The sequence below is a fragment of the Portunus trituberculatus genome, chromosome 43, assembly GCF_017591435.1.
Source record: "Portunus trituberculatus isolate SZX2019 chromosome 43, ASM1759143v1, whole genome shotgun sequence".
NCBI lineage: Eukaryota > Metazoa > Arthropoda > Malacostraca > Decapoda > Portunidae > Portunus > Portunus trituberculatus.
The window spans coordinates 13,669,411-13,681,910 of record NC_059297.1 but is presented as its reverse complement, the minus strand read 5'-3'; the positions used below and the strand labels follow the sequence as shown (position 1 = coordinate 13,681,910).

The window sequence follows — 12,500 nt, the reverse complement described above, 5'->3', positions numbered from 1 at the left end:
TTCGTAAGGCATTAACAAATGTTTGGTAAGAAATTCCATCATAAGGCCACGTTGTGTAACAATGATGCTTGAATCAATGTATGGCAATGAGTCTTTGAACTTTTCAACATATCACAATATGTTGTTATTAAAATGTTCTAAACATTGCAGTACAATTCAGTGTAAAAATGATTCAGGAAGACCATCTAAAAAGGAGATTTTTTAAAGCTTACCAATGTGCCTCTTTCTACATGGAATCTTCCTACATCAGCGCAACCCAAGTTTCCTATAATATACTACAACTACTTTAGTACTGATGTCGCTGTTACTATTACCCCTACTTCGCACTACTTCCCTACTACTTGTTTACACTGAGGTGGATAAAAACTTCTCTGAATATAATAAAACATTAGATTCACTAAGCGTTACTCTTATTGCATGAAGTAGAAATAATTACAGTCTCCTTACATCCACAGGAGCACGACCCGCCATTGGTTACTATGTTTAGTGTAAGTATTGTGAAGGGAGCACTGCTACTACCAACAACAACAACAACAACAACAACAACAACAACAACAACAACAATATTAACAATAAAAACCCCTACAACAGATAACAACAAAAACAACAACAACAACAACAACATTAACAATACAAACAGCTACAACAGACAACAACAATTACAAGACAGATAATTATTTCTACTACTATTATTACTGTTATTGATTATAATTGTACTATTACTACTGCAACTATCAACCTTAATACTACTGCTACAACTACTGCTACTACTACCACTTCTACTACTACTTCTACTACTGCTGCTGCTACTACTACAACTACTGATGCTGCTACTGTTACTACTACTTCTACTAATATTGCTTCTATTACTACTACTACTACTACTACTACTGCTGCTGCTACTACTGCTGCTGCTGCTGCTTGCTGCTGCTTGCTGCTGCTGCTGCTACCACCACTGCTGCTGCTGCCACCACCACCACTGCTGCTGCTGCTGCTGCTGCTGCTGCTGCTGCTGCTGCTGCTTACTATTACTGCTGCTACTGCCTGCTGGTGCTGCTGCTGCTGCTGTTATTACTGCTATTACTACTATTACCACCGTTGGTGCTGCTGCTGCCACCACTACTACTGCGATTAGTATACTGTTTACATCCGCTGCTATACCACCACCACCACTGCTGCTGCTGCTACTGCTACTGCTGCTGCTGCTGCTGCTGCTGCTACTGCTGCTGCTGCTGCTGCTGCTGCTGCTGCTGCTGCTGCTGCTGCTACTGCTGCTGCTGCTGCTACTGCTGCTGCTGCTGCTGCTGCTGCTACTGCTGCTGCTGCTACTACTACTACTACTACTACTACTACTACCACCATTGTTTTCATACATGGAAACAGTTTCCATGTGAGTATGCAATGAAATATCAAGTTCATTGGACATCACTTTTATATTTGTAATTGGAAATAACTGCGGTTTTTTTAATTCCCACAGGAGCAAGATCCTCCCATGGTTACTATGTTCGATGTAAGTATCAGGAAAATAATATATCACTCGTAAATCACTACCACCACCACCACTACCACCACCTCTACTACTCGTACTACTATTACTACTACTACTACTACTACTACTACTACTACTACTACTACTACTGCTGCTGCTGCTGCTACTACTACTACTACTACTGCTACTGCTACTCCTGCTACAACTACTTACACTCACTTCTATCACTACTACTACTATTACCACTGTTACTACCACTACTACAAGAATAACAAACAAAAACAACTACTATTACTACTTGTGTTACTATTACCACTGCTGCTATTACAACAACAACAACAACAAAAACACTATCTTCAACAACAAATACTATAACAGCTACTAATATTACTGCTGTTACTACTACTATTACTACTACTACTACTACTACTACTACTACTACTACTACTACTACTACTACTACTACTGTTAACAATAGTGTGATGAATTTTCATGGGCATAATGGAATACTTGTATAATTTCATCTCAGTAATAAGAAGTGGAAATACTCGTAACTATAAAATCTTCCTATTCCCGCAGGATGAAGAGCCTCCATTGGTTACTATGTTTGTAAGTATCAGCAAGGTAGAGTATTGTGTAGTGGTGGTATGGACCTTTTTCAGAAAATCTCTCAGCAACAAGCCTGCTGTCTCAGTAGGTAATGAGTTGAATACTTCTAAGGCAAATACTTTAACGCTTGTGATTGAGAGATGGTAAATTTCAAGCAGAAGATGCAATATCCCGAAGACTGAAAAGCAACCACACCATAAGGTGCAAAATCTCTTTAGTGTGTCAATTCGCAACAACTTTGTGGATATATTTCTCCTTACTCTGCCCTCTGCCAATCTTGAATGCTATGTCTTCAGTACTTTCTTTCATTTCTGTTACTCTTTCTTCCATTGCTTCTTGATACTTTAGCACTTTTCCCTCTGTAACTCGCAATGGTCCATTTATAGTTCACTACTTTCAGATTAAATTGCAAAATCCTTTCTTAAACTTTCTCGTAATTTTCCTGCAAACCTTCAACAGATTTTTTTTCCAAGCTTTCCATTTTCCTTTTACACTTTCATTTGTTATCTGTATCAGATTAACTATAATGACAACAATTGAAGCTGTAATACATTATTACCAGTGAATGTTAGTTTTTTTATATTCTACATTAAGCCTTGTGGTATCTGTAATTTGTACAGTAATTTTTCATATTAGTTCTGTCTTGGTTTGTGTGAGTGTGTGTGTGTGTGTGTGTGTGTGTGTGTGTGTGTGTGTGTGTGTGTGTGTGTGTGTGTGTGTGTGTGTGTGTGTGTGTGTGTAGTGAATAGAACTCATTAACGTCTTTTCTTTGAATTAAAGGAAAAATTCTCTTTTGTGGCTAGGACAAGGAAATGAAGAACGACGATGAGAATGACGTAATGGAAGCCATCGAAGGAGATATGGAGCTTCCAGTGAGTGTATAATCCTGATACCGTTACTTGCATTTACCATATATAATTATATGCAGAAGCAATATATATATGTATGTATGTATATGTATATTACCATTCTTTAGTTTTCCTTTCATTCAAACATAATAATTGTTCATTACTAGTATCCTGGTAATGATAGTATTAATTTTGTGAGCAACGTTTCTATCAAGTATAGCACGAGGAAAAAAGAGAGAGAAAAAATTATATATATATATATATATATATATATATATATATATATATATATATATATATATATATATATATATATATATACTTTATGTTAGAGAGAAAATCTGGCCAAAGTCAACATAAAACGAAAAAAATGAGGCCAATTTATCTGCCAGTACCCTTACAGGTCCGAGAGAGTTAGCCAAATAAAAATAAATAATTTTTTTGAAATCTCCCTCTTAATTGAAGTCAAATCATAGGAAGTTCAATGTAGAAAACAGGTAGGGTGTTCTAGAATTTATCAGAAAAAAAAATATGAATGTTCAATAGTACTGGTTAACTTTTACATTAGAGTTGGACAGAGTGTGTGTGAGATGAAAGAAACCTTGTGCAGCGAGGCCGGAGGAGGAGGAGGAGAGGCATGCAGTTTATAAGATCAGAAGAGCGGATAGCATGAAAATAGCGATAGAATATAGCAAAAAGTACAACATTCTGACAGTGAGAAAGGAGCTGAAGACATTTAGCCAGAGGAAAGGAGTTGAAAAGACGAAAAGCTTTTGATTCCACCCTATTTAATAAATCTGTGAGTGGAAGCCCTGATTTTATATATATATATATATATATATATATATATATATATATATATATATATATATATATATATATATATATATATATATATATATATATATATATATATATATATATATATATATATATATATATATATATATATATATATATATTTTTTTTTTTTTTTTTTTTTTATCATTTGCTCCTGCAGACTCGTGACTTTATGGACACGAATCCAGTGGAGATTGAAGGTGAACCGATCTTCGAAGGAGACATGTTGCTGACACACACCCAGTGGCGCGCAATCAGAGAGAGGAAAGGTCTCAAAAGTGAAACCTCCCGCTGGCCTGAAGGAAGTGACGGGTACCCTCTTGTACCTTATGTATTTAAGGACAGTAAGTATGCAGAGAAAATAGGAAAGTTCAGTCGAATCATAGAAAATGAGAACATCTAACTTGAATATTGTTTTTTTACGGAAATTGCAAACTAACGTCTGTTACAATATTAGATAAAAGTACACAAACCAAATTACGAAAGTAAGAAAGGTTTGAACTCTGCTTGACAGCCGATGAGGCAAAGGGATGTCTGATGTACATACACCTACTACATATTTCTTTTTGTCTTACGCAACGCTTAACTTTAACTAAAGGCAAATTAGATACTGCCGCCATAAAGCAAGGGATGGAGCACTGGGAGCAACACACCTGCATCAAGTTTGAGGAGACCACGAACACCAACCAGCCTCACCTTAAGTACATTTACGGCGGCGGATGTTATTCGTATGTTGGCAAGTTAGCACAGAATGGCCAGGATGTGTCCATTGGATTAGGATGCAATTATGTAAGTATACGTAATATTATTATGCATTATACTATAATAATGATATTAATAATAACAATAATAATAACATTAATAAAAATAATAATTAAAGTAATAATAATAATAATAATGATAATAATAATAATAATAATAATAATAATAATAATAATAATAATAATAATAATGATAATAATAATAATAAAAATAATAAAAATCATTATCATTATCATTGTTTTTCATTGTTATCATTATCACAAATTACTATTACTAACGTTACTGGTAGCATTAGTAGTTGTAGTAGTAGTAGTAGTAGCAGTAGTAGTAGTAGTAGTAGTAGTAGTAGTAGTAGTAGTAGCATTAGTAGCAGTAGTTGTAGTAGTTGTAGTAGCAGTAGTAGTAGAAGTAGTTGTAGTACTATAAATAGAAATAAAAGAATAATTATTATCATCATTATCACTATCATCATCAGTTTCAACATTATCATCACAATCATTATAAGCGTTAATGTGGAGTTGCGGCTCGAGTTTCCTTTCAAAGTGGAGAGTTTATTGTCCCGTGTAGCGTGAGTGGACCCGTTAGGTAAGACAAAGATGTGTCACAATGATTAATAAGCCACCTTGACACTTCAGCTCGGTATTGTTGTTCACGAGATCGGGCACGCCATGGGTTTCTACCACGAGCAGAGTCGTCCAGAGCGGGATGACTATGTGGTCGTCAGTAAAGAGCACATTCAAGATAACAGAGAATCAAACTTTAACAAATACTCCACAAATACGATCGACAATCAGAACGTACCATACGACTATACCTCAGACATGCACTATGGACCCATAGTAAGTGACACGGCTTTGGTTATGCACTCATTGAAAAATCCATAATTTCTATAAATCTATTATATATTTACACTTTTTACTTAAATAGTATGTATGTATATTCCCTTTTTGCATTTTTCTGATAATACGCTTCTCCTACTTCAGTCATTCACAATCAACGGCAAGACAACCCTTGCAACCAAAGATCCATTGGCGCAGGGACTGATCGGCCAGCGAAGTGGACTTTCTCACCGGGACAAGCACTTGGCCAACATCATGTACAAGTGTATAGGTGAGTCACCTAACTAACTCAAGTTACGGACAGGACAGTAAATAACCAACGATATCGGTTGGTGTTTCCTAAGGCTAGCTTTTAAAGGCTATTTTCTTTCTGATTCAACACCACACAGGACAAATCCACGAGTATTCAAAACATCAAAAAAAAAAAAAAAAAAAAAAAAATCAAAATTATCAAAATTATTTGGATAAGATTTAGTCTTTGTTTGTCTACTGACTCGCGAACAGGCAAGGCTGAAAGTAGCAAGAATGATGATTCATCGTTCCTTGCAGAGAAATGGCTTGCCAAGTGTGAAAAGGACACAGACCCATGCCAGAATGGTGGATATTACGGGGCAAACTGCGCTTGTGTTTGTCCACCGGGCACCTCTGGAGCTAACTGTGAGACTGAGACTGGAGGTTACTATGGTGAGTAATTGACGTGTAAATAGGCTGGTTCTGCATGTCCCTTCTTTAAAAGCGTCCACGAATCACTGACAGGGAAGAGGGGTTACTGTGTCTGACTCTCATTTTTTAAACACATTTTAACACAGGTTTCAAGAGGTGTTCATGGTTTCTTTGCATAAAAGAATTCACCCGTGTGCTTTGGGAGTACATGCAAGTTCAACTGCTGCTTCAATCACGCTACGATCGAAGTATACATCCACAAGTGTTCGTAATGTCGAGCGAGATAAAATGATCTGCGTTATGACTCTTAAGATTAATTAGGGAAAGCAAAAGAGGGATGTTAAATCATTGGAAGTTTCTTTAGTTAAGGATTAGCATTCGTCCACATCAGTTGTCAGTTTTGAGGAGTGATGTGAAAACAGTTGGTTCTGCTTGGCGTCTAAAGCACCTAGATACAGCTTTCATCTATTTTCTTTTAAATATCTTCACAAGAGGTCTGCATACGTTGTGAAATTAACATAATGATACTTTGCTTTTCTTTCATCTTTAGATTGTATTCAAAGAAGTTTTCAGTTTTACAACCAGCAGTTTCCGTTGATGCTTGCCTACATTCACTCTCTATAATGTATAATCCCCTTATGCCCATGTGTCGCATCGGGAAACGGTAGGATCATGCACCATTGCTTCTCTCAGTTCTCCAGCCACACCTTGCAATCGGCTCAGATGCCAGCCAAGGGAATCCTTTCTTAGCACATCACCTTTTACCATGTCAACAATGGCGAGTATTGTAACACGACCTACACGAAGATACATATACAAGTTTTATGATCAGTAAGTTTCCACATCTGGAAATGACCATAGTAGAAATACAATAGTTAAGCCAACAACACAATTCAGCCTCCATTACTTCTTATCCACCATGCAACAAACATTATAATGCCTGTCCCCAACTACTGATGAAGGAACACGGAAAACAGTGCAATAGTAAGAAATATTTTTTTTCCCGATAAATACGTAACGGAAAATCATTTTGCGATTGATGTCTGCAAATAGTACGTGAATATTCTGTACTTCACTATTTGAATATATAGTAAGAGAAATGAAGGGCGGCAGTGATAGCGGCGAGAGATGGGCAATGAGAGAAGCATCAGATAGATAGTTGTGACTTTGTAACCAGTGACATATCTATAAGCAATCTATAATAAATAAGACATACTCTCGGGGCTTCATCGAAATACAAAGACAAACAGTAGCTCAACAACAAGCAAAAGGTCAACTTGCTCCTTTGTTAGGCCTCAGTGACTTTACTCTTCTACTAAAGTTCCCTTCTCATCACTCCCTTATTCTTCCTTTATCTCCACTTCCTCCTCCCTCGAGGGTTTCATAACAAATGTTAAGTCATAATTTTATTTTAGAACATTTCATTATTATAAGTTGTACTGTAATATGCATTTAATTAATATATATATATATATATATATATATATATATATATATATATATATATATATATATATATATATATATATATATATCACGAGATAGATCAGAGAAATATATTTGTACCTGCGACTCAAATGATACTATACATAAAGCTTCCATATACTTGGATATATGTCAATCTACAAAAAAGAAAAAGGAAAAATACACTCACTGTATTTATCTTTACGAATTGATGTCTTAAATTCTTTAAAATTCTGACACAGAAAATATAATGAGTTCCTGCACCCAAAAAGTCACGGAGGAGGGCACCCTTACCTCTCCGAACTACCCCAACAAGTATCCCAATGGACCTGAAGGTGAGAGAGAGAGAGAGAGAGAGAGAGAGAGAGAGAGAGAGAGAGAGAGAGAGAGAGAGAGAGAGAGAGAGAGAGAGAGAGAGAGAGAGAGAGAGAGAGAGAGAGAGAGAGATGGGGGGCACACACTTACTTACTTCTGTATAATATCATCGTATCATTGATTTTCTTTATATTTCCCCTGCCAGGCCAATGTGTGAAATGGATACAGGCTCCCGAGTGCCACGTGCCCAAACTCACTTTCTCTTCCTTTAGACTGTACGGCAAGAATAGTTATTGCTCTGGAAATTCGTGCTGTTATTTTGATGCTTTGGAGATAAGAACCGACAACTTAAACTACGGTGAAGTGTGAGTATAAAGGAGGAGGAGGAGGAGGAGGAAGAGGAGGAAGAAGAGGAGGAGGAGGAGGAGGAGGAGGAGGAGGAGGAGGAGGAGGAATAGGAGGAAGATTAGAGGAGGAGGAGGAGGAGGAGGAATAGGAGGAAGATTAGAGGAGGAGGAGGAGGAGGAGGAGGAGGAGGAAGAGGAGAAGGAAGAGGAGGAGGAGGAAGACAAGAGATAAATGAGTATAAGAAAGAAAGAAGCATATGGGGAGGTCAAAGAGAAAGCTTAGATGAATAAAAGATAATAATGGAATGAGAACGAAAATTAGAAAGCCTAATCCGGTTAAGGAAAAGGATCTATTAAACATTACACTTCAAAGCCATTGTGTCCCTATTCTTCCTTAACTTCATATTCACCTTAGAAGCAACAGGTCTTCTAATTGCATCTTAAGAAAAACAATTGGGGAATATAGATTTTTCTCAGAGACACTAAGATACGTATAATTTTTTCTTCCTTTGTTTTGATAATAGCATGTCTTTGGGATTGGTATTTTGTTGACTTTTGTACAATATCATTTTTAATCTTTAAATTTCCTGGCAGCTTCTGCGGCACTGATATCGCCTCGGGCAGGAGCATCACCAGCACTGGTCGAGAAATGATTTTATACTTCAGAACAAAATCCAACTTCTACACGGGATGGTCTGCTGAGCTCACCTTTGAGAAACAAGAAGATTGCCAGTAGGTGTCAGCGGGACAAAGAGGGATACAGGAATGGTATAGCATGGGAAGGGAAGACTGCTGATAACGCAATGATTGCTGTGACATTACATCTGCGTTCTTGTGATGGTATTAACAAACACTTTGGAAGTTATAAGTCACTCACAAAGTAAAGATTACGCTGAATGTTGTTACGAAGTCATATAAGAAGTCTAAAGACTTTGCTAGTTTGTTCTTAGAAGTGTTTCTAAAGCGAGCAAAAAAAGAAAAAAAATAGGTCAAAAGAATGAAGTTCATTTTGTCAACAAAAGCAGAATATAAGTGCGCAAATGTCTGCACGCGCTCGCGCGTGTGTGTGTGTGTGTGTGTGTGTGTGTGTGTGTGTGTGTGTGTGTGTGTGTGTGTGTGCAGTTATGTACCTCCGCCTACATTAACCCCTTCTGGAATTTCTTAGTAATATCTCTTTAGATTATACGATATTCTTAGTTTTCATGTAAAATTATAGTTTGTTACGTTAATTTTGCCCTTATATGTTGTATGTGTATTTGCATATTGTATTGATGGTAAGCCTTGTATTGCCATTTGGACAATACTGTCTTGAGTTGGATTTCCATCACAGGTTAATAATCATATCATGAACATCATCACAGGAATATCATGCCTAAATATTTAGTGTTAGTAAATATGAAAGGAAATTGCAATTTCACAATCAGCTGATTGGTGACGCTTGTGTCTTTGGTGTCAAGACTGCGTCCTCAGCATCCATCTTGAGAAAACAAATGGCTTTTCAGGGCGGCACTTTCTTGATATCGACCAAATTAACGGCATATCCGAAAAAAAAAAATATTGATATCAATAATATTAAGAAATAATCTAGAATTTTAGAACCATTCAATATCAATTCATAGAATAGATTACCACTAAAAAATTGAAATCCTGTTATATGTGATCTAAAAATGTTACACATAGAAAGGCCGCTGTTTTAGCGGGATTTCTATTGCTAGGAGCAAATTTTAATCTGAAAGTAAAAGTTGCTTTGGGAACAACTTCTTTGAGCAAAATAGAGGTTAAAAGCATTTCTAAGAGTACTCCTAAGAGTGTTGTTCATACCGATATAAATCCATTAACATTTTAACCACAATTTTGTGTTACACAGAGAAGCCCAAACGACTGAAGACACGGTCACTGAAGGAAGCACCACTGTGTCCACTACAGCTGAATCAGTTGCTCTTGACTGCAAACTTGAAAACTACAACGGAGTGTACTATTGGAGCTCCCCCAACTTCGGTAACGGCAACTACCCCAACTCCTTCAGCTGTGGAGTGGCGGGAAATGGGGTATGAAACACTTTTCTTCGTATTGGCAATATGCACATATCTGATTCTTTTTTGTTTATGCATTGTGCCCTCCAAATCCCAGTGGCGTTATTTATTGAACCAAGAGTAGATTAAAACAAGTGGCCATGATCGAACAAGCTACTTGAATCATGATGCTTTGAATTCATGTATCGTAAAGAACGTAAAAAAAAAAAAAACCCGCATGTTCATATATTACATAACGCATAATTTTAACAAATCTCTTCTCTCAGACAAACTATGGATTGGCTCTTAAGCTGGATACCTTCAAGCTACAAAGACCGAAGAACAGACGGTGTGTCGACAAGATGGTATTGAAAATGGGGAACGGCAGAGTCAGGACGTGAGTGTGTGTATGTGTGTGTGTGTGTGTGTGTTTTCACTGTTTGATCTGCTTCAGTCTCTGACGAGATAGCCAGACGTTACCCTACGGAACGAGCTCAGAGCCCATTATTTCCGATCTTCGGATAGGCCTGAGACCAGGCACACACCACACACCGGGACTTGTAACAAGGTCACAACTCCTCGATTTACATCCCGTACCTACTCACTGCTAGGTGAACAGGGGCTACACGTGAAAGGAGACACACCCAAATATCTCCACCCGGCCGGGGAATCGAACTCCGCTCCTCTGGCTTGTGGAGCCCAGCGCTCTAACCACTGAGCTACCGGGCGTGTGTGTGTGTGTGTGTGTGTGTGTGTGTGTGTGTGTGTGTGTGTGTGTGTGTGTGTCTGCCTGTGTGTGTGTGTGTGTGTGTGTGTGTGTGTGTGTGTGTGTGTGTGTGTGTGTGTGTGTGTGTGTGTGTGTGTGTGTGTGTGTGTGTGTGCTCTTTTATAATCTAAAACATTGTACTTGTATATTTTCATGTACGTGTGTGCGTGTGGTCATCAATCATCGCTTCAAGCAACAGTTTGTGTGGTAAGAAGTCAAGAAGAACCTTCACATGGCCAACTTTTGACTTCACAATGCAGTTCACTACTGATGAAACTATTGATGATACGGGATTCAATATCTCTATAAGAGCAATTGCTAAAAAATGCAATAAGGTAAATGAAAAAAGTGAGACATCCTAAACCTTGTAGCAGAGCTATTTTTACTTATGCTGTGTAAAACACATGTTTGGTTAATATCCCTACATATATCCTATGTAAGTACTCGTGTAATTTGCATAGCAAATTGTGTTATTTTCAACTTCATAATATCAAAAAGTGAAAATAATCACTGAGACACACTTATTTTCTTTAACATGCTTATTATCAATTTTAAACAAGTATTAATTCTACAGGTACTCAACCCAAGTGCAGGAGAACAGGGTACCATCACTGCTTCTAGGCATGAACGCATTTGCGACTACAGAATTGTGGTGAGTGTTTAGGAAATATGAATAGTAAGCTAATTATCAAGGAATTATGCAACGTACAGGTACACCTCATTTTCTGTTACTCATTTAGTTAATTTTCTAATCACCCTGTTTTTTCTAATCACCCTGTTTTTCTAATCACCCTGTTGTTCTTATTTTCTGCCATGCCTCACCCGCTTACTAACTCACTATCTGATGTTCTTCATGTTTTGGCCATAAAATTACAGTTCTCTTACACATATCTCTCTTCAGCCTTCGTGGGCCAACTGTTAGCCACTGATGATATATGCTTTTCTATTTCCTTCCCAAAGGCCCCTGCTGGAAGTGAAGTGCGCATTGACGAAATTTCACCAAAGATTTTAAGATCTCCGAACTGCAGAAGAGACTGGCTCACTGTCAACGACAGGAGCGAAATAATGTATCCCAAGGAAACAAGCTCAAAAATTTGTGGTTCGAGTAAAGTGACTTCTCCAAAAACGTCCACCAACGGCGAGATGTACATAGCGTACAAGGGAAGCAGGAAGAGTCAAGGTTTCGCGCTTAAGTATACCATTGTTTAACGGGTCAATCAAACTGTCAATGAGTCTTATTGCAGGATTCTTGCCATTTAATCTTCTCACATGTGTGCAATAATTTCGACTCAAAGGTGAACTAAGAAACACTGATGTTATTTGTGTTTTGATATGTAACCATAATTGAATACTAATGAATAAATCTATGAAACACTATTTCTTGTCTTAATTATTTCATATCCTATGCTTAATACTTTTATATTTGATATTCTAATGATCTATTATTTAGTATTCAGTAATTTTGTACTAATCATTTGCTCTTAATAAGCATGAAGGTAAACATTAAGAAATACTCAATGCAAAATAAAGTTAGTCTTAAAATATA

General features: G+C 37.3%; 1 protein-coding gene across 1 annotated transcript in view; it reads left to right on the top strand.

The window, feature by feature from the left end:
• Positions 1-12,500, top strand: part of LOC123517983 — a 35,760-nt gene that overhangs the window by 1,354 nt on the left and 21,906 nt on the right. The window contains exons 3-19 of the mRNA XM_045278485.1: positions 456-488; positions 1,478-1,510; positions 2,069-2,098; positions 2,902-2,970; positions 3,947-4,130; positions 4,385-4,575; positions 5,184-5,387; positions 5,532-5,658; positions 5,937-6,071; positions 7,757-7,849; positions 8,035-8,194; positions 8,771-8,908; positions 10,044-10,224; positions 10,476-10,585; positions 11,154-11,289; positions 11,529-11,606; positions 11,915-12,161. Coding sequence (XP_045134420.1) covers positions 456-488; positions 1,478-1,510; positions 2,069-2,098; positions 2,902-2,970; positions 3,947-4,130; positions 4,385-4,575; positions 5,184-5,387; positions 5,532-5,658; positions 5,937-6,071; positions 7,757-7,849; positions 8,035-8,194; positions 8,771-8,908; positions 10,044-10,224; positions 10,476-10,585; positions 11,154-11,289; positions 11,529-11,606; positions 11,915-12,161 — 2,149 coding nt within the window. The remainder of the gene's footprint in view (positions 1-455; positions 489-1,477; positions 1,511-2,068; positions 2,099-2,901; positions 2,971-3,946; positions 4,131-4,384; positions 4,576-5,183; positions 5,388-5,531; positions 5,659-5,936; positions 6,072-7,756; positions 7,850-8,034; positions 8,195-8,770; positions 8,909-10,043; positions 10,225-10,475; positions 10,586-11,153; positions 11,290-11,528; positions 11,607-11,914; positions 12,162-12,500) is intronic.